This window comes from Nannospalax galili, unplaced genomic scaffold, assembly GCF_000622305.1.
Source record: "Nannospalax galili isolate Female #2095 unplaced genomic scaffold, S.galili_v1.0 scaffold247, whole genome shotgun sequence".
Taxonomy (NCBI): domain Eukaryota; kingdom Metazoa; phylum Chordata; class Mammalia; order Rodentia; family Spalacidae; genus Nannospalax; species Nannospalax galili.
Window position 1 is genome coordinate 1,672,712 of NW_008356952.1, and position 27,293 is coordinate 1,700,004.

Genomic DNA, 27,293 nt, shown 5'->3' on the forward strand with positions numbered 1-27,293 from the left:
GGACTAATATGATTCTCTCTCTCTCTCTCTCTCTCTCTCTCTCTCTCTCTCTCTTACAACTAGCTAGGCATTATTTATCTGTCCTCTCTCTCCCTGTCTAACCATTCCACCATGGTTCCCCCATTTAAAGTGCCCCATTTTCCCCCTTTTCCCTTGCTAATACCAGCCTCCTATGGTCTCACTTCTCTTGAGCTCCTTCTTTTCCTTTACCCCCAAGGTTCCTTGTATAACCCTCTCTCCTCTCTCCTGTTTAAATAGCCCCATTTTTATCTGTTTCTCCCATAGTAACACCTGTGTTCTGCTGTTCTTCTCACTCAGGTCCTTTCTTTCCCTTTACCTCCCTTGTTCCTTTTCACTGTTCTGGCTCCTGCAGTTACAGCTACATACATACTCACATACAAGGATATGGTGCTAGGAGCCTCATATGAGGAAGAACATACGTTGTTTGTTTTTCTGAGTCTATGTTACTTCACTTAATATACCAGTTCCTAATTCCATCCATTTACCTGAAAATGTCCTGATTTTTTGTTTCTTTACTGCTGAGTAGAACTCCATTGTGTAAATGTACCACATTTTTATTATCCTCTCCTCAGTTGAGGGACTCTTAGGTTGCATCCATCTCTTAGCTATTGTGAAAAGAATAGCAACAAACATGGATCTACAAGTGTTTCTGCAATAGGATGAGTCCTTTGGGTATATTACTGCTGGGTGAGGAAGAGCTAATCTTCCTAAAACAAGAGACTCTAGATAGGCTGACTAGACCTCAGTGGATAGACTTGCACAGAGGAACGTCTGGGGACACTGACTTGACACATTGGGCCTTAGTACAGATGACAGAGTATATGGGTTCCAGTGTTGGGGGAGGACTGTGGGAGTGTGCCAGTGGCGATGAGGGCATAAAGATAATTAAGATTATTCGAGATATTCTGTATAAAATACACAAAAAGTCAGTAAAAATTTTTTAAAAAGGATTTTTATGTGTGTGCCTGTGTATGTGCATGTGTTTGCCAATGTCCCCAGAAGCCTAAAGAAGCTGTTTGTCAGATCTGTGGAAACTGGAGTTACCGGCATTTGTGAACTTTCCATTGTGGGTTCTGGGATTCAATTTCTGGGCCCTATTATTGAACTGAAAGTGCTCTTAACTGCAGAGCTGTATCTCCAACCCAAGTACCATACTTCCTCCTGAAAAGTTTTGTTAAAAAAGTGTTATTAACTGTTAATATGTAGTAGGCTTATTGTAGGTTTAAGTAATTTTCAAATAAACTATTCTATTGGATTAATTATTAAATTCTGTTTTAATAATCTGCAGTACATTAGACATTGATAGACACACACAAATAAAAACTCTTTGGGGTATACCATAATATCATGATTTTGAACAAACCCCAAGCCTTAAAAGCTTCCAAAAGTAGTGCCTGGCACAGAACAGAAATATTCTTGAGTTTTTCCAAGTAGTTTATTATTAGCATATATTTCAAATTATAGATACCATTATAGGAAAACACCATTATAGGAAAATATATGTAAAAGGAAGAACGACTACTCAAGAGATTGAGAATCAGCATGTGTTCAGTAAGGGTACAAGCCGGTGGACTGACGGGGCAGGAAGTATTAACAAGCTGTATTAGTTTAATCCCAGCGCAGGATGAGCATTCTTATTCTGAAAGTTCAAAATCTGAAATGTACGAAGTTCCAAAGACTTTGAACACTAACATGATAAAATTAGTGGAAAATCTCAAAGGTGTACTCAACTGTGAAACCTGAAGAATGAATTGCTATAGCGTCTTCCATTCTGAAGAGTAATCCCAATCCACACCCTAAGTTTGCTCCCATGTTTGGTAAAACACTGGCTCCATTCCCTTACACTTCATTTTACCCTCAGTCCATCCTGCTGGGCAGGCATACCAGGCACTGATGATCACCAAGTTCTCAAATGTCTGTCTGCTTTATCTTACTTGATTGCTTCGTACTACAGAAGCACAAGTGCTCTCTTGATCTTTAAGCCTCTCTTTTGCTGTTTTTGAGCTACTCTACTCTCCTGGCTTTGCTGTTCTCTGACTGGAATCCTTGTCTTTGATTTTCTTCTTCCTGACCATGAATGGTAGAATGGCTCTGGATTCCACCGTGGGGACTTTTGCTGTCTTCTGCATACTTTTGCCAATGGACTGAGGTTGAAGGTTGCCTCTCTCTTCATGCTTTTCTAGTAGATGAAGGTTGGTGGCCTCTCTCTCCATGATTTTTCAAAGTTATATATTTATTCCAGTGATACTCAGCACTGATCTCCCCTGACAAAGTGCAAGAAATTCTTCAGCCATGTTTTCCCTTCAGAAATTGGTACGCTAACTTCTTACTCAGGAGCTCTACATGAGTGTCCAGAAGACACCTCGACTCCACATGTCAACAGCAAACCGATTCTCCCATCTTCTAAATTCATTCCTCCTTTGAACCTTTGTTCCCCCCAAGTGCCGTCACTATCAGTATCAAGGCAAGCTTGTTTCATTTAAGAATTTATGTTCTCAGGGCTGGAGAGATGGCTCAGTGGTTAAGAGCTGCTCTTGCAGAGGACTTGGGTTTGATTTCCATTCCCAGCACCCACAAGGCAGCTACAAACCATTCTTAATTTCAATTCCAGGGAAATCTGAAGCCCTCTTCTGACCTCCACGGCATTGCATGACACAGGTGCACTCACCTACATGCAGGCAATACACTCATACACATAAAATAAAAATAATAAATAAAATAGAAAAAAGATTTTTATATTCTCTTAGGAAAGCAAAACAAATATTATTTATCTTCCTAAGAGTTGAGATACGATAATATTGTTTCAATTTTTAAAAAATTTATTTTTATTTTATGCGTATTAGTGTATTGCCTACATGTGCATAAGTGTACTCATGTCATGCAATGCTTTTAGAAGACAGAAGAGGGCATCAGATCCCCTGGAACTGGAGTTACAGATGGTTGTTAGCCACCATGTGGATACTGCGATTTAAACCTGGGTTTTCTGCAAGAATAGCCAGTGCTCTTAACCACTGAGCCATCTCTCCAGCCCCATTATTTCAATTTTAAAAAAATCAAAAGGCCAAAGAGAAATATTTACCCTTATGGTTTTTTACATTTATTTTCATAGAATGAGTACACCTTTTCCCTGTAACAGTATGAGCTGTCATGAAATTTTCTCTTTTCATCTTTATATATGAAATACATTCATCTCTATTTAATAGACACATTTTCAAGGTGACAGTATGATGCTAAGATATTTCTAAGTGTGCTATATTTGTAAGAGTACAAAGACTTAATTCTTACATGACTCTGTGAAATTCAGATTAACAGTAAGTATCTAGAATGAAAAGTGTAAAGTGTAAACTATTAACAATGTCTGTGGGACTTTTGAGGGTAAGTCGTGTATCTGCTTGATGAAGAGTGGGAAGGACAAAAAGGAGTTGAAGGGTCCATTTAGAGCATTGAAATTATAAAACAAAACTTCATTCCAAGAGTGAAACTTTGCTAGCTGTTGGACTAGTAGCAGCACAGTTAAGCAAACAAGGAAGAGACTTTTTTATCTGTCTCTCCTATCTTAATGATTTCTTCCTTCTTTTGATCTCCTAGTAGCAAATTTATGGCACTTGTGGTGTTATTAAACTTTGGTTAACCTTTGCCATTTAACCTGTGCTTTCACCTAACATGCTACAAAAGGGAAACAAACTTGGAGCAAGTTAAAGAGAAAATGAATTATTCACCCTTTGGGAGAAAAGTAGCCCATCACTAGATTGGCATCATGGAACATGATGTGTGGTCGTGTTGTTAGGGGAGTGCCGCTGAAGGAAGTCTGCTCACACATGTATGAGCTGTAAGGCCCATGCAGCGGCTACCGGTAATCTGACCTGCTCCAAATATGGCTTAGTCTATCTTATCTGACCGCCTGTCTGCAACTCTGCAGTGAGGTTTGTGGAACTCATCTTTTGATTCTCATGGGGGTAACATCTCCTGGCAGGTTACCCCAAACTCCAAGTGGTTGGGCGAGGGGGTGATATAAAGATGATCATTATTAGATGTTGAACAGAAGGTAAGGGTGAAATAAGTGAACCTGGTTTCCCACTGTGCTTCATGAAGGAGTTTCTCTGGCTCTGTTATTGGCAGTCTGTGGAAGAATAAACAAAGAAATGCCCATCAAAAGGTGGTTCCCGGATCTGCTTTATCAGGATCACGGGGGAGTCCATTCGTAGCCCAGACTTTTGTATCCCAAACCAGTAGGTCTTCTCAGGACTTCCAGGAATAGGGATTGGCGCCTGCATTTAGACTTCCCAAATCTTAAACATAGCAGAATGTTTGAGGATCACTGGCATTAAATGCTGCTTTCTAGGCCTTATTTTCAAATGTATTCTTGTCATGGTAAAAAATATCTAATTCCAACGAAGCTGTGGACCGAGTAAATGCAGATATAAAAGTGTGTCAAATCCCTCCCATATTTTTGTGACTGGCTTGCTAATGCTTCCTTGATATGAGAAGGGTTTAATGCCCACTTACCCAAGTCCAAGGGGACTTTGTAGACACGGGTTGTTAAAAGATAATCATCTTCCACCAAGAACTTATTTTTATCTTCAGAAAAGAAGACAAACTTTTCTTTTTTTGTAAAAAAATGCCAGGCGGTTTTCATGATTGCGCATTTCCACTAAGCCCTGTAAAGCCTGCCTTCACTGTTCTACAAAATGAGGCCCTTGGGTAATGAATGCTTGGTTAGACATGCTATCGAGTTCCAGCTTTCCTTTCCTATACAGTTAAACAACATATTCCACATTGCCATGGAGGATAAGAAGATAAACGTGCGATATCGAGGTGGTATACTAAGTGTGTATGTTCCCTTCTGATTCCTATTTTGATTCAGTTTTACTACTTCCAAGATTTCGTTTATTGGTTTCAGAATGTGACTGGGCTCTGTTTATTAAGAAAAAGTTTATAGCTGTAGAGGTGAAGTTTAAGTTTCTCTTGCACGAGAGATTGCCTGTTTACTATGTGGCCAATGTGAAATGTTAACTAGGCAAGTAAAACATCTATGTTGCTTTAAAGCTAAATAGAAACAGCTAAGGATCATTTGGGGGTGAGTGTTTGGAAAGTACTCAAGAAAAACTTGAAATTAAAAATTAAACAGAATAATACTAATTAAAATTGGTACTTAAAGTTAGAATATTCAAAATCTTTTTACCCCATCGCCAACTATGTATAACTTCAGGAAATAGTTAAATTTTATATCGTATTTATAAGAAAAATGAAGATTTTGCTCGGTAGTTTCCTGTTTGTTTTATTTAATGCAGTGGATGTATGGGATTTTTTTTTAGGATGATTATTTTGCTGTAGCTCTGTAGTTTTGGACTCTAAGACATAAACCAGCTGAATCAGGACTCCATCAGTGCTGAAACTGATGCTATGGGGCTTTTTGGTTTGATTTTGTTTAAAAAGAAATTTTAAAACAAAAGTAATGAGATGCTCATAGCAAACTATTCAGAAAGCAGTACGCAGTGGTCTTCTTCATGGCACCTAGCGAGAAGTAACTGCTTTTTGCAATTTTGGTGTATGCAACCCACTTTTTTTCAGTGTTAACACATACTGACATGACACATGTGTATAGATATTTGCACTTCCATGAATGTGTTTGCAATGTGTATGTATCATATCAAGTGTGTCACTTAATAAATTATTTTCACTAGACAGTTGTTCATGAACATCTCTCATGCATACAGATGTATGTGTGCCTATGCATGGACATCGTTCCCAGTACATTTCACTGCATTTTTCCATCGTAGTCTATATATGAAGGCACTGCAGTGTACCTTCATGGTTCCCTTATTGGTGAGTCTTTAGGTTGTTTCCAATTTTATTACTTTTGTAACTAGTAAGTCTCTTTGTCAAGATATATTCCCAGGACAAATTCTTAAAAGTAGCATTCCTGGATAAAAGGAAAAGCCCATTTTAAGGTGCCTTCAGAACTGTTATGCCACTCATTACTCTTACCAGTGATGCCTTGAGGGTGATAATTTTGTAACATTATGAGCAATCTTAGCTTTTTAATCTCCTTTTCAAAAGTATTTTTATTCTTTGAGAACTTTGTACAATGTATTTTGGTCATATTTATTTTATCTTATTTTTATTTTTTGGTCTTATTTAACTCCAACTCCTCCCCCTAACCTCTTCCAACCCCCCTCCCAATGTTATGCCCTCTTGTTTTTGTTTTTAATAACCTATTAACTCCAATTTGTGCTGCCCATACACTCTTGGGTGTAGGCCACCCATTGGAGCATGGTTGACTTACCACTCCCCTAAAGAAACAGACTGTTGCTTCCCCAGAAGCCATCAACTGCCCATAACTCAGTTTGCTAATTTCTTGAACATCCTCAGGTTTTGTTAATCTCTTAAATCTTTAACTGTAACATGTTAAAGATGATGATTCTTTCTGTAATTTCATAGCTAGAGGTTTCCTGTACTTCTGTGCGCCTTGGGAAGTGATCACACCTTCATTTGGCAGGTGGTGGCAGAATTCTTAAGGCAGAGAAGGGGGAGAGAAGATGTTTTTTTCCTTGTGTGATGCTGGGGATTTGGCCCAGGGCTTCTCATCCATCATCTACAGCTGAGCAATGTCCCCAGTCCTAGGAGCAATCTTATGTGGGCACTGGGTAGTTAATGAATAATGTTTTGAGGACATAAATTTGCTAGGTAGAAAGTTCCTTTTCCTTTGTCCCTTCTTTCTAAACTTTCTCATTTAAGGATCACTGTGTATCAAGCATTCATCTGTATTTGGCCTTCAGTGAAAGCTTAATGACTATTAAGCTTAACCCCTACCACCTCATGCTGGGCAATTATTCTACCATTGAACAATACCCTGTGCCTGCCTGAGCTTCAGTCTTGAAGGATTTTTTACCTACCGTGGGGCAATGGAGAACTCTGTCCTGAACCCAGAAATTTTAATTTTAGCTTCCTAAAAATGTGGTGATACAGAAGTGGGAAAAGGATCCTTCTGAAATTAGTTACTAGCCTGTGTGTGTACGTGTGTGTGTGTGTGTGTCTGTCTCTGTATGTGTGTGTGTCTGTCTCTGTCTCTGTCTCTCTCCCTCATTGTACTAAGAATGCTTTCTTTGTAGTAGAAATAGCATTTTTTCATTAGATTTTTTTTGTGTGCTCTGGAGCACTTGAAATTAGGAAACACCTGCTTCTAAATGTTTATCCTAGAATTCTGACACCTAGGTAGATAAATTTAAATTATACTGTCTTGATCATTTTTGTCTCTGCCTCAACATTATAGAGGAAGTATAATTCTCAAGCAGGGACAGCAGTGTACAAAGATTTCATGTGTTACAGCAAAACTATTGTACTCCGTTACTGGAGTTTTAAACTTTAGCCTCTGTCTCTGTCTCTGTCTCTTTCTTTCTCTCTCGCTCTTTCACTCTCTCACTCTCTCGCTCTCTCAGACAATGTCTCATCATATAACCTTGGCTAGTCTAGAACTCCTTGCATGGATTAGGCTGATCTTGCCGGCTAAGCAAACTTGCTGATTTTGCCCCCTGAGTGCTGGGATTGCAAGTATGCTCTGCCAGACACACTCTTAAACTTTGGCTTCTTGTAAGGCTTTTTCATTTCATTCTGATCAATACCCGGTCATTTCATGAAGCTAACATTACTCTCGTAATGTCTCTTCTTATTTCACACAGGCATTCTTACATCGCATGAACCAGTGTGCAGCAGCAAAAATTGACAAAAATGTAACGGAGGAAACAGTGAAGGTAAATGGGCCCAATTAGCCCTTGCACCGGGCTCCAGTTTTCTGTAGAGAGCTTTGTGCCTGTGAGGTGTTCCTTCAGGATCCTTCAGTTTACCCTCAGTTGCACTATGAGTTCCTGTAAAAGTCACTTGTGTCGATAATAATTTGAAAGAGGGAAGCTAGAGTTTTAGAAAACAAAGGGAAGGTAAGAAGGTGGTTTACTTGTCATAGAAATTTTCTTTTTAAACCAGGAGCATATAAACATTGAAAAGATGAAAAATAAACTTAAGAAATAAGAGCAAGAGCTTCAGTGTCTGTGAGTGGGAAGAAGCTGGGTGAAGTGGGAGACAGTTGCTAGTGTTTCAAGAAGGTATGGGGATATGGGGACTCCAGTCTCTGTGATCACCAAAGACCAAGACTTGGATCGATAACTGAGGTACAGAAAAGGGCCATATAACATCTTTAACCCCAGAGCAAATGGATAAGTATTTCTTATAAGATATAGGGAAAGGGTCTGCGATGTGGCTTTCTGGTAGCGTATGCCCTGGGATGGTTATTAAGTCACTGTGCAAATATAAAAGGCACCAGCTCAGGGGTACAGATAATATAACCAGGATTGCAGAGATGCTTCAGGGGGCTCTGAGTTCAATCCCCAGCACATACACACATACCACATAGGAAAAGTTATGAAGAGTTTTGGAAAAAAGGTAAAGGATGGTAAATGAAAATTTATTTTTCTGTAGTGGCTATTGATGATGCTAACTTACTGTTTTACTTTACTAATAAAAATAATAAGGAGCTGGTTATGTGGTGCACTCCTTTAATCCCAGTTCTCAGGAGGCAGAGGCAGGTAGATCTCTATGAGATGGGCCAGTCTGGTTTGGTCTACATAGTGAGTACCAGACCATCTGGGGCTAGAGCTACAGAAAGACCCTGTCTCAATAATAATAATAGTAATAATAATAATAATAATAATAATAATAATAAATAGGGATGTTTTAGGTGCTTCAGATTCTGTTTCCTTATAGGTTATATATTCAACTTTTAGTTTTTTCTGCCACAGGGAAATTTAGTTAGCAAGCTTTTTGTTGCAAGGAAAAGCAACCTATGTATCAGATGTACTTAAACACGTTCATAAGTTAGGGACTCCAGATGGAAGAAAAGATTCTGTGCAGGGGTTTGTGGGAAAGGGGTGCTGCCAGGTCCTTTCCTGAGCCTCACTCTCTCATCAGGATTACCAGCTTTGTCCTGGAGCTGGCTCCAGCCATGCCAGAACCTTGTAGTGGACCTACTTGTCACTTCCACATGCAAGGCGCCTGCCAGTGGGAGGAAAGGGAGGAAGGGTGACCTATTCCAGGATGCCCTTCATCGGGTCTAAGATACACTTCCTTCACAAGGCTGCTGGCAAATCTGCCTGTGCTTTTATTTGCAGTCCTCCTGGGAAGAGGGAGGGGTTCTCAGGCTGGGATTTGTCCCCTGAGGCTTTGTCCTGAGCTCCTGCATAGTATCCTGGTCCCCAGAGTTGGGTGGGAGTAGAGAAGTACTGTTCTGTTTGCCAGGTGAGAGAAAGGAATGCTGTACATCCAGGGACATTTTATTTTTCAAATTTGCTTCACTACTGTACTTATCAAATTTATTTGCTATGTATTTTTACAGATGTTGTTCTCTAATATTGAAGATATCCTTGCAGTACATAAAGAATTCTTGAAAGTTGTAGAAGAATGCTTACATCCTGAACCGAATGCTCAGCAAGAAGTGGGAACCTGCTTTCTTCATTTTGTAAGATTTTCTTTTCTGTTTATTTGAATACTGTTTCTCCCTTGATTGTAAGGGCTGTATCCTGGCGGAGTAGTATGTGTGAATTCAGCCTGAAAAGTAAAGTTTGACACCGAAAGTTTGGGGTTTTTTGAGGCCAATGAAATCATGCCTTTGAAGCCAGAAAGGGGAGGGCATCTCTCATCATCCATTTCAGTCAGAGAAGGATAAACAGCCTTTTCTTTTTCCTGACAAGTTAGTTCTTCGCATCCTCTGTAGCTTTGAATTCTAATGAATATTCAGCCTGTTTCATAATGAATGGATTTTTATGTTTCTCGCAAACCTAGAGCATTTTTCTTTTGAGGCAGAAAATCCTCAGTCTTATAATGGCACTGCAAGCCTTTCTCATTGGTCCGAATGTTCCCTTTTTAATTGGCTGGAGACAAACCTAGAGGTGAACAAACCCTGGGTTCCTGTGGCTGAATTTTCCTCAAGGGTGGCTTCTCAGATGTTTGTTCTGAACAGTGCAGAAGGAATAAGTGGCAGGGGTTCAGTTCTCTCAAACACACATCCTGTGCCTGTGTGATCAGTTTCATGAGGAATTATGCATTCGATTTGCAAAGTAAAAAGCCACCTGTTTTCGAAAGTATCACCATTGGTACCCATATTGGTTACTTTTCTGTTGTTGTGATAAAATACCATAATCAAGGTAGCAGGTAGATGGAAGTTTATTGGACTCCCTGTTCCAGACGCATAAAAGTCCATCATGGCAGGGAGGCACGACAGATGTCAGCCAGAGCAGAAAAGAGAGGGCTTACACCTTCAGGCAGGCACTGGAAACAGAGAAAGACAAACTGGAAGTGGGCAAGGCAAAAACCCACCCTCCATGAGTGGATTCTCCAGCAAGGCCATACCTCCTAAACTTCCCCAAACAGCCACCAACTGGGAACAGCGTTCAAATACCTGGAGTCTATTGGGGGCATTCATTCAAGCCACCACAATACCATTCTACCAGTGCTAATTTTCAGAATATCAAACTGCTACCCAAGGAATGTTTCAGTTAAACACATAGGTGAGAGTCTTATGTCATGAATTAAACTCTGTGTTTGTTTTCCATTCAGTCATTTATATGTGTTTTCTTGATCTATCTATACACAAAGAACAGGCTCTTTCTGTAGTCTATATTTCATAAAGATAATTCTGTCAAAGCGGGATGTTACTTGGTTCTGGGTGGATTAAGCTGTGCATTTCTTGGTAAAGGCTGGAAGCTCTGCTGTTTCTGTTCACTTCCTCAAGCCTGTTTCCTTTCAGCAAAGAATCAGACCCTCTGGCCAGCTGAAGGAGCTGTTATCTCAGGCCAGGGCTGCACATGGGAACTCTGCACCCTGACAGCCATATCCTTAGTAACACATTATGAATCTGTCATCCATGAATTTAGCCCAGCTATTTCTGAACACTACTCTTTTTCTGATACATCTCCTGAGATAAGTAATTCAACACAGGCTCTGCTGGCTGTATAAAACAGTGCTTCATGTTTCTAAGTACATGTTTTTGAAATTTCAAAGGGTACCCTTCTGTTCTGATTTTTTTTATCAATAAATTATTTGCATCCTTTTCATTGGATTGCTTTGAGAGCTGTTATTTACAGACCTTATAGATAGTCCTATAGATGGTAGGAAGCTCAGAGATCATGATAATAAGATTCTTCCTTTATTGGAAAAAATCCCTCTAACTGAAGATTATTTTTTTTAATTAATTAGAATATTTTGGACTTTTTGAGACAGTGTCTCCCTGTTGCCCCAGTTGACCTTGTTCTCACAAAGATCCACATGCCTCTGCTTCCCAAGTGCTGGGACTAAAAGTGTGTGCCACCAGGTCAGCCATTTATATTTTTTTAATGGCAACTCTAATCAGCAGAATATCTCTGAATTGATCAGTATCTGTCCATCACTGCCCCAGCAATTTCCACTGAAGGGTCCTGTTTTGGAGCTACATAAAGATCCATGTCTCTCAGAATAATGGCTGTTTGAAAGTAGATTGTACTATTTCCCAACTTTTCCATCTTAACAACTCTCTATGAAATGACCATTCAGATGCTGTATCTTCAGGGTCTGTCATCCATTATCTTACTTGATGCTGAATATTGTCCTGTTTGTTTAACGTCCCTCTTAAACACCACTGCCCATGTTAATGAACCTGAACTTCAGGATACTGTGTTTCACAATCCCGACTGTTGTGGTGCATGCTTTTTTCCTTCTGTCTGAAATAACTTTCTTCTGCCTCATTGACACTGGACCCTGCCTGGTAATACCATTTAAACAAACAAACAAACAAACAAACAATGCCTGAATTCTCATGACAAAGCTAAGTCTTTTCTTCTTTGTGCTTGACACCACCTGGCTCACTCATTATTTTATTGCATTCATTATGTTGGGATATATACATCTTCTCCATTCCTAGGCTGTACTTTATGGATGAGGGGAATAAACATATATATACACAGTATACCTCTTAAGCTATAGTACCTTCATAGAGTTTATGTATTATCACACAAGTTAAAATTTCAAACTGGCAATACAATGATTCTAATTTATTCTGTCTTGAATTCACAGAAAGACAAGTTTCGTATCTACGATGAATATTGTAGTAATCATGAAAAGGCACAAAAATTGCTTCTTGAACTTAACAAAATTAGAACAATCCGGACATTTCTTTTGGTAAGTGACCGTTGTTCTTTATCATAGCATTGGTTGACAGGTCTGCAAGGACAAGAGCTTAGCATCTTGTGTAAAAAGCTGCTTGTGAGCTACCTCTGCACCTCCAGACTTGGAAGCCAGTCCCTAGACCACAGCGTAATCAGCAATTCTGTGATGAGCTTGTGTGTAGGAAACACTGCTAATACCTTCTCCTGGTTGACCATGAAGTGCATGTGAGATCTCCTAGGTTCCTAGTGATCAAGGAACTTAGGTCAGAGTTCACCTTTGCCCTCCATCCTCAGCTTCCCAGGGCTCAGAGAACTGAGAGTAGGGTAGTCACAGGAAGGAAACAAACCACAGATGTGGCAGAAAATGACTGTCAGGACTGTCCTATACATATTGCTTATTCAGTTTTCATAAAAACAGCAAGATTAAATGTTACATTTCTTTAAGGTAGAAATACCTCTGTATAGCCGTCTCTCCAAATCCAGCTTTAGAGCATTTCTGCTGCTGAAACAGCCCCCCCATCTCTTTACAGACTATTTCCTCCCTCCACCTGCTCCAGGCTACATTGATTTGCATCTCCCATATAGTGCCTCATTCTAGAAGTTTTTTATTTTTTCCAGACCATTTCATTATGTAGTCCAGACTAGCCTTGAACTTGCAACCTTCCCTTATCTACCTTGTGAGTGCTGAGATTAGCGATCAGAATGCAAGCTCCTATAGATTTTATACAAATAGATCTGTACAATGTAAACTATTGATTCTGGCTTCTGTTACTTAGTAAAGTGTTTCTGAGGCCCAGCTATATGTCACATATCCATTTGAAATTCATTTTTAAAATACATTATTATTTTTATTTTATATTTATAGTTGTATTGCCTGCATGTGTATAAGTACACCCATGTCATGCAGTGCCTGCAGAGGTCGGAAGAGGGTGACAGGTCCCCTGGAACTGGAGTTGCAGATGGTTGTTAGCTGCTGTGTGGGTGCTGGGAACTGAACCTGGGTCTTCTGCAAGAGTAGCCAGTGCTCTAAACCACTGAGCCATTTCTCTAGTCCCTCATTTGACTTTCATTATTACTAAATAGTATTCCATTATATAGATGTAGCATGTTTTATTCATTTTTTTATCCCTTAATGGACATTATCTCTGACTCTGGTTTATAATGTTTATTATAAATAATGCTATTATGAACATTCATGCCCAAGTCTGTGTGTAGACATAAATTTTAATTCTCTTGGGTAGAAACTAAGAGTGAAATTCGTGGTTAACCTGTTAAATTTAACTAAGAAGATGCCAGTCTGTTTGCCAGCATGGCTGGGCCAACTTTATTAGACCTTCACTGAAATCCCAGATTGTCTAAATCTTGCCAATACTTGGTGTTATCCATTTTCTGCTTATAGCCATGCTAGTGGGTCTGTTGTTATACTACATTGTGGCCTGAATTTGAAAGTAAGCATGCTTTCATGTGCTTATTAACCATACATATAATCTTCTTTAGTGATATGTTTATTCACATCTTTTGTGTATTTTTAAATTGGAATGTTAATCCTATATTGATCTGTGTGCGACCTTTTTTAAGATTTCAAGTTCTTTACCGAATATATTACAAATATTTCTTTCCAGTCTTGTTCGTTTTTTAAAAAGTATCGCCTTTAGAAAATCAGAAGCTTTAAATTTCCATGCAATTCAATTTATTATTTTTCACCACAGCCCCACTTTTCTTGTCATATATCAGAAATCTGTACTCAGGTCTTGTGCTTTTTTTCAAGTTTTTAAAAAAATGTTTTATTCTCTTGGTTCCCTTGTGCTTGGAGTTATCTTCGTATTGGTTGATTATATCATTTGGGGGTTGTTCATGTGTTAGTTCCTTTTGTGGACTCAGGGTATTCTGTTTCCAGGACGTTGTTACTGGAATAAAGGCGGTTTTACTTCGTTCTTTCCTTGCCTTACTGAAAGATTTAAACCCTTTTGTAAAATGCTGATTAGAAGTGCTAAGAGCAGCTACCCTTGCCCTATTGGCAGTCTGAGGGGGAAACAGACTTTGCAAGCTGTAGTTTTTTTTTTTGGTAAATGTTATTTATTGTTTTCATTATATTCCTAGTTTTGAGAGTTTTCATTATGTCCTTCCCTCCCACGTTTCCCCCTACTCCCTCCATTCCTCCCTTCTTCTCATCTTTCCTTCCTCAACAATGGGAATTGAACCCAGGGCTTAATGGATGGTAGGCAAGTACCTTATCACTGATCAACATCCCCAGTTCCCACTGAATCGTATCCTCAGCCCTTCTTTAAGCATTGAAAGCTGTGACTCAACCATATATATGATATGAATATGATTTAGATAAAACATTAAAGTGAATTATTATTTACAGTATTCATTATCCAGTTAGAAAGGTGGATATTGAGTCCCAGTATAATTATTATCTTTTATAGCTTTAATTTTGTCAAATTTCGCTTTATATATTTTGGGGCTCTGTTGTTAGGTACGTATGTATTCATGATGGCTGTCAGATGCCAACCCACATTACTTTACCCAGCCAAAATGTCTATTATAGTCGAAGGGGAAAGAAAAATCTTCCATGACATAAATAGGCTGAAAGAATTCATGTCCACAAAACAAGGCTGTCAGAGATTTCTTGAAGCAATAAAAAGAACTGAAGAAACAATGACAATACCCAAGTTCATAGTTCTGTTTTTCCTTATGAAATATCACCTTAATCTTGAATAATCTTTCTTCTGACAGTCTGTTTTCCTTATGTTATCATAGCTATGATAACTCTTCTTAGTGTTTGAAATTCTGTCTTTATCTCTTATTGAGGGACTGTTTATGATTTTTGAAATGTTTCTGGTAGACAGCCAATACCTGGTGCTTCCTTTCTTTACCATGTTCGTTTTATATTAATACTGACTTAATTCCAATATGATACAGGGGAAACTGCTGTAGTGTGTCCTATGTGGAAATGGAAAACATTCCTCCTCTCTCTCCTCGGTTGTACCATTATTGTTGTCTATTCTATGTACGACTCAGCAGTGTGTTACAATTTTGCATTCTCTACTTTTCTACAGTGTTTTATATTTGCTGCCATTTCTTGCCTCTTACCTGTTCCTGTGTTTTTGGCTGTGATTATGACAACCTTTCACTCTGAAAAACAATCTTAATTTTTCCTTTAAGTCATTTCTACTAGGAACAAGTTCACGGAGCCTTTGCTTAGCTGGGAGAATATCTTTGAAGGACAGTTCTATTGATAGAACTCTTGATTGTAGTCTCTTCTTTTTATCAGTTTGAATTTATAACCCCACTGCTGTATGTCTTCCACTGTGTCCGGATGAGAGTGCATCTCTTAAAGGTACTGCTTATATATTCTGCATACTGCCAATACTTTGCCCTTCCATAGTACAACTATGCTGTAGTCAGATGTGGGTATAACTTTGCTTTTTACTTGAAGATAGGGTTTTTTAAAATCAAATTTGAGAAGTTTTAGCACAGCACAGTGACATGTGGCTGTCATCCCACCTCCTCATAAGGAGGAGGTGGAAGGGACTCTTGAACCCAGGAGTCTGAGACCTGCTTGGGCAGCATGGTGAGACTGCAAGGTTTCATGTTAAAACAAAATTTGTGAAGTTTTTAGCCATTAAAAATATTTATTTTATCTGTTCTCTTCTTTAGTGACTCTTTACACAAATGTTTTACTTTATTTATTTATTTAATAAAAATTTTATTTTGTTTTAATGTGAGTGTATTGCCTGCATGCATGTAAGTGCACCCATGCCATGCAGTGTCCACAGAGGTCAGAAGAGGGAGTTAGATCCCCTGGAACTGGGGTCACACATGGTTTTTAGCCGCCACGCGGGTGCTGGTAATCTTGGGTCCTCTACCAGAGCATTTAGTGATCTTAAACCCTGAACCATCTCTCCAGCCTCTATTTTTATTTTTTATGTATATAAGTGTTATGCCTGCGTGTATGTAAATGCACTCATGTCATGCAGCACCCACAGGTGACAGAGGAGGGTGTTAGATCCCTTGGAACTGGAGTTACAGATGGCTATTAGCCACTATGTAGATTCTGGGTTTTGAAATTGAGTCTTCTGCAAGAGCATCCAGTGCTCTTAACCACTGAGCCATCTCTCCAGCCCCTATACATGTTTTATAGCTTTAATGTTCCCCGTTGTTTCCTCATAATCATTCGTCTTTCTAAAATCTTTTTTTTTTCTTTTCTGTTTTCAGATTGGATTTCTGTTGATTTATCTTTAAATCAATCGAATTTTTTTTTCATCTCACGTCTACTAGATTTGGCTTCATAGCTTTTCCCTATAGAGGTTTCCTATTTGTTTCTTAACTGTCAGTGTAGTGTCAGCTCTTTAAGCAGGATTTAAAATTTTTTGAACATACTTACAATAGCTATTTTGAAATCTTTGTTAAATCCACATCCGGGTACACTCAAGAGCTTTTATTGACTATGATTGAGTCACATTTCCTGTTACTTTGTATATCTCATAATTTTTAAATTAAGAATTTAAATAAAAAGTTGTTTTTAATAACTTACTATAACAACTCTGGAATCTGTGTTTTCTCCTTGAGATTGGTTGCTGTTTTTTTTTTTTTTTTTTTTTTTTTTTTTTTTTTTTTGTTTTTTTGAGATAGGGTCTCCCTGTAGCCCCACCTGGCCTGGATTCGCTGTGGAGACCAGGCTGGCCTTGAACTCATAGAGATCCACTTGCCTCTATGGTGATTGATATTTTGCGTGTGTTTTGTTTGATCTGTACTGTTTTCAATAATTTACCTAGACGTAACCGAGTTCCTGTCTCTCAGCTGATGATACCATGGCTAAGTTTATTTTCATTATTTAGCCTTGCTTTTTGAGATTTTGTTTTTTCTGTGAGCTTCAGTTTGTTAGGGCTATCTTGTTTTGTCCATGAATCCACAGGAGTGTAGGTATGGGGGCCAGGTGATTTGCAAAGAGACTAAGTGTTCTTTTCCCAGGGGAGCTTTTCAAGCCTTCCCAGTAATCAAAGATAAATTCAGTCTGTCTGGGCCATCCATAGCTTTCTAGATTATCTGTTAAATTACTAGCTAATATGCTCGAAGGCTCTATGCAGGACTGCAGTCTCAGGCTAGCACTGTGGGCATTTTCCATTTTGCATATGGAATGTGCTAGTGTTTTTTTGACAGTGCTCCTTGGTGTGAGTCTTTTTCTGACTGTAGCTCCCTGCAGTCCTCTTCAGCAATTTTCAGAGCTAATGGTGCTGTGATGATGTCACCTCCAGTATATCCATCTGAGTTCAAATCACAGGTATTCTACCTACTAACTCTCTAACCATAACTCTTCCAGTATAGGAATAGGGGGAATGAGGAGACGCCCAGGTAAGGATGCCTTAGATTCCCACAGCTCCACATCAAGTCCTGCCGTTTTTCACGAAGTAGCAGTTTCAATTACTATTTGATATTTGATTTCCAGAGGTAGGAAGCCAGTCCTCTTGGCAGTTCTGGCCAGTATTATAGGCTTTATTGATCTCTTTTTCTGCCAAGGCCAGAAGAAGCCCCTATTCTGTTGAAATTTTGGAGTTCTTTGTGAAGTTTAGGAACTTTGCTGCCTTATTTAATGCATTTTGTCTCCAGTTGTGTTCACTTGGGATGCTCCTTAGTGCAGTTTGCCTAGTGACTTGTGTGAAGCCCCAACAAGAAAGTAACAAGTCAAGATTGTGGGATTAGGTGCCCCACAGCATAGTCTAGCAGTCAGTTTCTGCCTGGATAGTTCCTACCCTGGCGCTAAGTGGCCATAGTTTATCTGGAAGACTTTAGGATATTCATTATATTTCTGCTGTGATTTTCCTTATTCATAAAATAGGAATAATAGCAATTATCTTTGGAAAACATCAAGAACTTTTCAGATTTGGGGCGATGGTATAATAAGCTTAGAACCTTGCTTACGCTACCCTCCCCAATAAGTTAGCACCATTGTATACCCTGGAAGCTTATTCAGTAGACATCCTTATGAATACATAAGGACAGAGTTTGCTGTCCTAAACCAGCCTAAAGTGGAGAACAACTGTTATCCTGAAGCAAATTTGCTTTCTAAACTGTGTAAGCAATTAAAAAAGAGAAGATAGGGAGATGACTCAGCTGTTAAGCACACAAGTAAGTGGTTACTACACAAGCATTAGTACAGAGTTCAGATCCCCAGAATCCATGTAAATACTGTATGAGCCTTGGAAGATGGAGACATGGGACCCTCAGAGCAAGCTGGCTAGGATGACTAGCCTTCATCAGTTAGCTCTGGGTTTGATTGAGAGACTCTGTCTCATTGAATAAGAGGAAAAAGTGACTGAACATGATTCTGGAAATGGGCGTTGGCCCTCCACATTCAAATGCATCCACATGCATGCACACCCACATGTATGTGTCCACACACATGTAAACATGCATACATACATGCACATACATGAAAACAGAAAACTAAAATTCAAACCTTATCTAGGAACTTTCAGGACCCTTTAGCCCAGAGCTCTGTGAAAGAGACTACATTTCCAAGTTCATGCATGCTGAAACACCGAAATATTGCTGACATAAGATGAAGATAACTGTTTTATAAATACCTTACTTTTTGAGAATTTCATACAATGTATTTTGATCATAGATACCCCAGCTTCTCCCCTTAACTCCTCCCAGATACATCCTCACCTTCCTTTCCCCAAACTTTGTGCTCTCCTTTTTTAAAAAAAAAAATTTAAATAACCCATAATTTCCAATTTGTGCTGCGCATGCATTCCTGGGTGTGGGGCCATCCACTGGAGTGTGGTCCATCTACCTGGAGCCACATTGTTAAAACTTACTCTCCTTCCCTCAGAAGCAATCAACTGAACATAACTGTTCAGTTAGGGGTTGGGGCTCATGAATCCCTTACCTCTACATGCTGGAATGTTGACTGGCTTGATCTTGTGCAGATCTATGCAGGTAACCAAGCTGCAGTGAGTTCATGAGCGCAGTGGTCCCGTCCTGTCCAGAAGGCACTGTTTTGTCCTGGCTCTTGCAGTCCTTCTGTCTCCTCCCCTTCTATGATCCTTGAGCTTTGGGGAGGGAATATGACTGATATCTATATCTTTAAGGATTTCTGTGGAGGAAAATATATGTAATTTGAAAGAATATTGGCCATTCTGCCTTCTGTGCTGCCTAAGTGAAGTTACCTTCTAGCTAGATACACATATTGGGGTTGAAACTTTGCTGCCAGTGCGGGGCATTGGACCATTGGTCCACCTTTTGCATCATTTCCTCTCAGCGCTTGGCTTCTCCTCTCCATTTACATGGAAGAGTATTTTGAAGTAGGGATGTAGAAGGTGCTTACATATTAGTGTGTAATTTGAAGGTCCTGTCCTCTTTCTGTTAGATGTTTATATTAAATACACTTCTGATTGATCACACTGGTAAACAATGCAGAAATAAGATTTTTTTTTCAGGTTTCAAGTTTTAATAGTTTTGTTTAGAATGCTGAAGGCCATTGACTAGAATGGTTTTTCTCTCCACTGCCACTTTACAGTGAGCTAGAAATAGCTTCATTGCCACCTCCTTTGATTGCTGATTCTGAGATCTCTCCATTCACCTTGCTCTGTGGAGATCCTATGTGTCCTCTTCTGTCTGCCACAGTGTTCTTGGTGAAGTGTGATTAAAAAATAAAAATAACTGAGCATGGTGGTGCACGTCTTTAATCTCAGCACTTGAGAGGCAGAGGCAGGCGGATCTCTGTGAGATCAAGGCCAGCCCGGTCTACATAGTGAGTTCTAGGCTAGCTATAGCTACAGGAAGACCCTGTTTCAAAAGACCAAATAAATAAATATATAAAAATACATAAAAATAAATATGAAAAAGGCTTAGAAATCACCTGGTAAAAGCCTGTCACCTTGAGAGGAAAACTCAAATTCTGGAATCAGTTCAAGTTGTGTTGCTAGTAGACAGCAGAGCCTGACTTACAAGTTGGAACCCATGGTCTCATGTCTGCTTTTCTACAACACAGTGCATTTATTTTATGAACAAAATATGTCTCTCTATTTCTTCTCCCTCCCTTTCTTGCTCCCTCTCCCTCCCTCCCCTTCTTCTTCTTCCTCTCTCTCTCTCTCCTCTCCTCCTCCCCCTCTCTTTTCCTCTGTGCTAAGGAAATGTAAGTGAATTAATTTTAAGCTATAGGTTTTTTTGGGTTTCATAACCGTCATGAATGTGATGCAAAACAGATGCTCATCTTAGAGAAAGACAGTATTAGACAGACACGTGTTTTCACAACTTTTCAGCATGAAATTTTATGACAGAACAGTTTCACAACCTCAGTTCTGAAAAATGTACTTATTTATGTTGCTTGCCCCTCACCCCCCAGAACTGCATGCTGCTTGGAGGACAGAAGAACGCAGATGTTCCCCTGGAAGGATATCTAGTCACACCCATACAGAGAATATGCAAGTACCCTCTCCTTTTGAAGGTATTTTATGTGCTATCATTGGAGTATTTTCTTTGGATCTTAATATTTTGCTGGTGGTTTAAAACTTATCATTTAAAGACTAACATTCTAAAACAAAATCCAGATCATAATTACTGGAAAAAATGACTGTTTTGTCATAAATTCGTGTATGGAATAGCAAACAAATCTTCAAAAGAAAAGCCACAAAAGGAGGCTTTTAGTGCTCTTTGCAACAGACGTACTTGTTTGAATTTCATTTAGAGTAAATGCATTAGTTTCAAAAGAGACCCCATTAAATGCATTGTGACTGGTTTACATAGCACTTTAGCCACAGAGCTATTTATTTAACTAAGTCCACTGTTGCTATATTTTTATTTCTGCAAACTTTGGTGACCTGGTGCTAATGAAGTTAAAGGCAAAACTACATAATTTCAGAACTTGGCTTTTAAATCATTATTGTAAGTGAATGGTGTGAGCCACATGGGGCAATCAATGATAGAACATGAAAACACTGAGAATTACAGATAGGAAATCACACAATAATAGTTCTAGGTCTATCATTTTATGGCAGTAACCAGGACTTTTATTATGACACTGTATCATCATATAGTAGCAGCAAATTTTAAAGTATAGCTTTTGTAATTGTAACATTAGAATAGGAAATTTGGAATGGGGTTGAACACACAAGTCCTGAGTTCAAATCACAGGTGTTCTACCTACTAACTCTCTAAGGTGTGTAATCTAACTGTTAAAAAGCCTTTATTTTTCAGTTATAAAACAGAGATGATGATGAGGAGGATGATAATGAAATCAGAACTTATATATACAATAATGTATATATGTATGCATCTGTATATAAATACATGAATATACATTCACATGCATACACATAGGACTGTGTAATGGTGATTAATTTAGCTTTTTTATATCTGTCTTTAGCGCAGCTCTAACTATGTGCTCCGAATATCCATTATTGTTTATAGCTATTTGATTCTGATATATTTAAATAATTATAGATGGCATCTAACCTTTAAAAAATACTATCAAACACTATTGATATGTAAAATGGTGTTCACATTGATTTACTTTATAAATATTATAAATAAGAACTAGAAATAAATTTTTGTTTCAACTTCTATCAACTACACAAATTAACTATCTTGTATATTTTTGTGTGTGTTTATAAATGTATGTGTTGTGATGTGTGCATTGTATGTTCTTGTTAGTGTAGGTATGTGTGTGTGTGTATGCATGCACATTTGTGTGTATACATGTGGAAGCCAGAGACTGACCTAGGATGCTTTTTCCTTAATTGCTCTCCACCTTTGGTTTTGAGACAAAGTCTCTCATTGAACCTGAAACTTATCTATTTGGCTAGGATGGCCAGCCTGTTTCATTTTTCATGAATCCTCCTGTCTCTTGCTCCTAGCCCCAGCACTGGGGTTATGTAAGAGAAACTCAAGTGCATATAAGAACCTCTTGCTTTCCTACTTCATCCTGAGAAACAAAAAAAATTTTCATGAAGTTATACTTCAGATGTGTCTATAATTGTGTTAGCTTCATGATGATGGTGACTGTCATAAAGAAACAAATGACTAATTAAAAAGTATTGTGGTCACAACTGTCTAGACAGTGGGTGAGGTTGTTTAATTTTGTGTTTCTAAACAACAGCTAACAAGACCTTTTGATATATTCAAATGATTACAAATTATTCTGCTTTTGATGTCTGGAATGGCAATAAAATGACTCCCCCAATTAACTAAAACTCAAATAGGGAAGCTATTGGGTACATCAAGTTTCATTTATCACAGATAATGAGCCTGAGTAATTGATGAAGATGGCAGGAATTACTCCTTTAATGATGGAATGTGGTAAAATGTGTTCATTATTTTTCTAGAATATAAGACATACACAAGTTTTGTTTTGTGAGATACTTTTATAGTTTCTCAAAAGATGTTAGAAATTAATTTAGCTTATTTTTGAAATTATGGTATGTGTTTATTTGACGATTTGTTCTATTAAACAATCTAAGAAAAATGAAATTAGCATATATTAATGTGCTTCTGTTAGAACAAAAATCAAATTTATATTTTAAAAAATGACAAGATTCAGGTAAAGTGTTTGATGATTTGAAAGAAGAAACAAAATTCCATTTTTAAAAGCGAAGTAAGTTTTAGGGAGGAATTACAGTGGTTGATAAAATGTGTATTAGAGCAACGCTTACTCACCGACCTTTTGCTTTTGATCTCTATCTTGGAGTTTGTGATGTCACTCAGCAGAGTGCCTCTCACAATTTTTGTAGTTGTCATTTCCTGGTCTGTCTGAACCTGCTGTACCACAGAATTGGAGATCAAAGAGCGATTTGTATTTTGATAAACAGGAGTTGCTGAAGCGGACCCCAAGGAAGCACAGTGACTACTCGGCAGTGATGGAAGCCCTCCAAGCCATGAAAGCTGTCTGTTCCAACATAAATGAGGCCAAGAGACAGATGGAGAAGCTGGAAGTGTTAGAGGAGTGGCAGTCACACATTGAAGGCTGGGAGGTACATGTACTTTGCTCACTAATCAACTTAAAATAGATGTTGAAGTTACATGCTGGATTTCTTCTCACTGAAGGGAACCACAGTGGCCATCTTCCTAGCTATTGCTGAAGGACCTTAATCGATTCTGAAGTGCTTTCATTCTTACTTTAACACATATTCAAGATGGCAGCTATCTGGCTTAATCTCGACCTGAAAAATCTGTGGTGGAAGCAATGAATGTTGTACACCCCCAAGCTTTGTTTCTTTAGAATTTGTGAACCACAGTTCTTTTTCCTGTCTTGATTTAGGTCCGCAAGTACAGAACATGAATCCTTGAGAAAATAAAGGATTATATGTGCTGTGATATTATTTTTAGACTCTTAAACTAGGGGCTTGAAGTTGAATTTTATTTTAAGTTTACCTAATCTCTACATTTTTGTCTCTTCATTTCTAAAATGAAGGAAATCTCTAAGATTTGGGTTTAAAATCTATTCAAGATGAAAAATGTTATGAGTTTTATGATAGAAGACTTTTGTTTTAAGACTAGAAAGCAAATGAAGATCGTGGTTGAGAATCTTTAGATGTTTTCTGCCATGATAACAGGTAATGTGGAATCCTTATTATTTCATAGGGATAATGTCTTACAATACTGCTATAAAAAATAAACTAAAATTCTGTTTTTAAAGTACCTTAATTTAAATGAGTACGATCTTTGGGTTAGCAGTTTTTTTCCTGTGTAAGTAAACAATTAAGATAATACAAAAAATAAAAGTATAAACAAATTGAAAATGAACAACCAAGTACAATAACACATAAATCCAAGTGGATTCCTTTTCTCTTTAGGGATTTGTAGTTGACTAATTTGTTTCTTATCTTCAATCTGTTGGTTTTCATTTAGACCTAAAATCATATCCAACCAGAAATGCAAAGAAATCCCAAACATTGACCCAAGGGGAGCCTCCTATCTGTCCACCCCCTGCTATGAATCATTTAGAATGCTAACTGGGGTCTGACTTAGCTTCCTCTTTGCCTGTGTTCTTCCATTTCCAGTGTCTGGGGTGACCCTATTTCAGCATGAATGCTGCCTCTCTCAATCAGTGAGAATGGTTGTGTGTTTTACAGTTGATTCATGATGATAATTTCTTTCCTGCAGAGCGGTTGTCCTGCTGGGATGAGAAAAATGGAGTCCAGTTTGCTTTTGCAGTTCTGATGTCAGTCAGACATTGGAAGAAAAAATAAACTCTCTTTAAATTGCAGAATTTGTCATAAAATCTGCCAGGCTTTTTACAACAACTTCAGAGACTCTTTTCAGTCCTGTAAGGAAATGGGATCTGCCATAATTTTTTTTCATTTTGCTGTATTGCCTAAATAATTGACTCTACCAGAGAAAGGAGGCCTCGCTTAAACATTATTGATATTGTTTGCACAGCATGTACTAACCTTGGGTTGTGCTGTTACACACATAGCACACAGCAGAGGTTACATCAACTGTACTAGTTGCTGTAATTTGGATCGTGAATGTCCGTCCCCCAAAGGCTCATGTTGTAGAAAGCTTGCCCTTTGGTACTTCTTGTTGTGAGGTTGGTAGAATTTTTAGGAGGTGAGGCCTAATGGACCTAAGTTAGGTCACTGGGGAATGTGCCATTCAAGAGCATATGGAGGTGCTGGGCCTTTCCTGTTACTCTCTTTCTCTTCCTTTCCACCATGAAGCGAGCAACCATCTCTGACACACAATTTTACCTTGATGTGCTGCTGTACCATCACAGTTGAAAGCAACAGAGCCGAGTGGCTAAGCACCCAAATATTGGAAAACATGAGACAAAATAAACCTTTCCTCCTTCTACATTTATATAGCTCAGTTATTTGTTATAGTTACGGAAAGCTAGAACACAAACCCTGGTTTTACCATTGTGAGGGTAAGACAAAAATGGAGCCTCACAGCTGAAGAAGTTTTAGTGGCTGTTCAGGAATTCTGTGGAGTATGTGGTAATTAGAAAGAGCTCCGTCCCAGAAGGTCAGATAAGATGAGCCTCACAGCTGGAGAAGTTTTAGTGGCTGTTCAGGAATTCTGTGGAGTATGTGGTAATTAGAAAGAACTCCGTCCCAGAAGGTCAGATAAGATGATTGGCTAGTTCTAAGGTGTATGGCGATGCCCATGCCACTTGGGGAGATTTTGAGAATGAGTAAATGAGACACAGTCATAGGTTTGAGAATTTGGAGACTTTAGAAGATGGAGCTTGGTGCTGGGCTGAGCCAGCTGTTTGGTAACTTGTGATTAGGTCTGGTTATCCATCCCAGCCCACTATAGATGTGAGCCATTAATCCTTTTTGGGAAGTTGAGGAGAAATTATTAGTCTGAGAGGACCCTGCAGATGCATAGAGTTGGACAGGATGAATTCCAGCCCAGAGGGAAAAAGAATGTATTAAAAGAGTATTAAGTGTTTTCAATTGCTAATAGGATTACTGTTCGCAGCCTGGCAAGATAGCTTTATGTTATTTGTTAAGAGACTCTTGTGGAGTTAAGATAGGCCAAGTTCAGCTGTAGGTGGCATAATAATATTTATGTTAAGGCAGAGTTCTTGAAGAGATTTTGTAGTTAGGATGTTTGGGCAGATGCTCAGAATGAGCTCCTTGTCAAAATCCTACAGACCTTTAGGACCACCTCAGGGGTATGACACTCTTGCATCAATCACTAAAATGCTCTTGACTAGCATCTAAGTCTTACACACTATGAACCTGCACTATTTCCATGCTAGATAGAAATTCTTTCACATAGGTAATTTAACTATCCATGATCTTATTGTCCCATTAAGCAAATAAAGGTTTTGCTTTTACAATAAATTCTCACAGGTAACTTGCCCATCTAGAACTTTGTCCTACTAAATGATCATTACACTTGTATGTGGAATTTATATAAACAAACAATTGAAATGTATTGTTCCCCATCATATGACATAAGGCACAAAAGTATCGCCTTTGAGGAGGTTTGCTCTTTAGTCTGGGCTCCAACCATTTTCTCTGAGGCAACATGTCAGTCTTCATTGACAAACAGTGTGGATGGTTTCAAAGGTCCAGTGAAGTGAGTGAAAATGCTTTGAATATTGTAAAATGTTCTGCAAACATGAGGCAATATTTTAAAGCACAACACTTCCGTACTAGAGACTAATTCAGAAGGACATGAACTTCTGGGGGATTAGCGCAGCTGTGAGTCTCTACTTTCTGAGGTTCATGTCCTTCTGAATTAGTCCCTACTATGGCACTAAGTTACTTGGGCAATACAACATTTTCTTCAAACTTGAGATGCAATTGAGATTCTAGTCAGTTGTTTCATATCACAGGCAGGTAAGCAGAAATTTGTGCAAGGAGAAATGTTATCATATTGCTGGTATGCAGTAGACATGTTGAAAATTTGACCTTAGAATTCTTTTTGATAAAATAGCCACAGTTGTTTAATGACTAAATACATATTTATTAAAAAATAGGTGATGTTAAGAATTAAATATTGGCCTTAATTTTAAAAATGAAGATAAAATACAAACCGTGTAGAATAACATGCATTTTTAGAGGACTACTCAGTGATGCCGAAATACACAGTAGATATTAAAGAAGAAAATAGAAAAGGAAAACTACACCGGTCAGTGTAGAGGAAACACTATGCAGTGGCTTCGATACTACAGAGCACTTTGAATCTGCTGATAACTTTTTGTTACCAACTTTTTGTATAAAATACTTATATTTATTAATACAATAAATACTTGTATTTATTAAATAAGCACCAACAGGTCAGGGAATGTATTTTAAAGATTTCTGCCATATAGGAATATTTACTAGCATCTGAATATGTTAATTTGAATAATGTACTTGGAATATTTATTTAATATTCCAGTTAGGATAACATTGCACTATAGTAACTTACCATGCTGGGTCAGCTAATATATGTTACCCAGGACAGTTAAAGGGGAGTTGTTATGTAGCTGTTGCAAAATTGCTACTAATAAAACTAATAAAGACACTTTCCATAATATTTTGTTGGTTATTATGTAAGAATCAACTTGATAAGTTTCTTTTTTATATGTAATTTTGTTCTAATTATTCTTATAATAAAAATATATTAATTATAAGTAAT

General features: G+C 38.2%; 1 protein-coding gene across 5 annotated transcripts in view; it reads left to right on the forward strand.

The window, feature by feature from the left end:
- Positions 1 to 27,293, forward strand: part of Prex2 (phosphatidylinositol-3,4,5-trisphosphate dependent Rac exchange factor 2) — a 308,733-nt gene that overhangs the window by 64,886 nt on the left and 216,554 nt on the right. For 3 of the 5 annotated variants that reach the window (XM_029556999.1, XM_029557000.1, XM_029557001.1), the window contains exons 2-7: positions 7,701 to 7,772; positions 9,407 to 9,529; positions 12,118 to 12,222; positions 15,487 to 15,552; positions 20,566 to 20,667; positions 23,027 to 23,188. In XM_029556999.1, the coding sequence (XP_029412859.1) occupies positions 7,701 to 7,772; positions 9,407 to 9,529; positions 12,118 to 12,222; positions 15,487 to 15,552; positions 20,566 to 20,667; positions 23,027 to 23,188 (630 nt within the window). The remainder of the gene's footprint in view (positions 1 to 7,700; positions 7,773 to 9,406; positions 9,530 to 12,117; positions 12,223 to 15,486; positions 15,553 to 20,565; positions 20,668 to 23,026; positions 23,189 to 27,293) is intronic. The other 2 variants (XM_008854785.3, XM_008854786.3) reach the window with 1 other exon arrangement.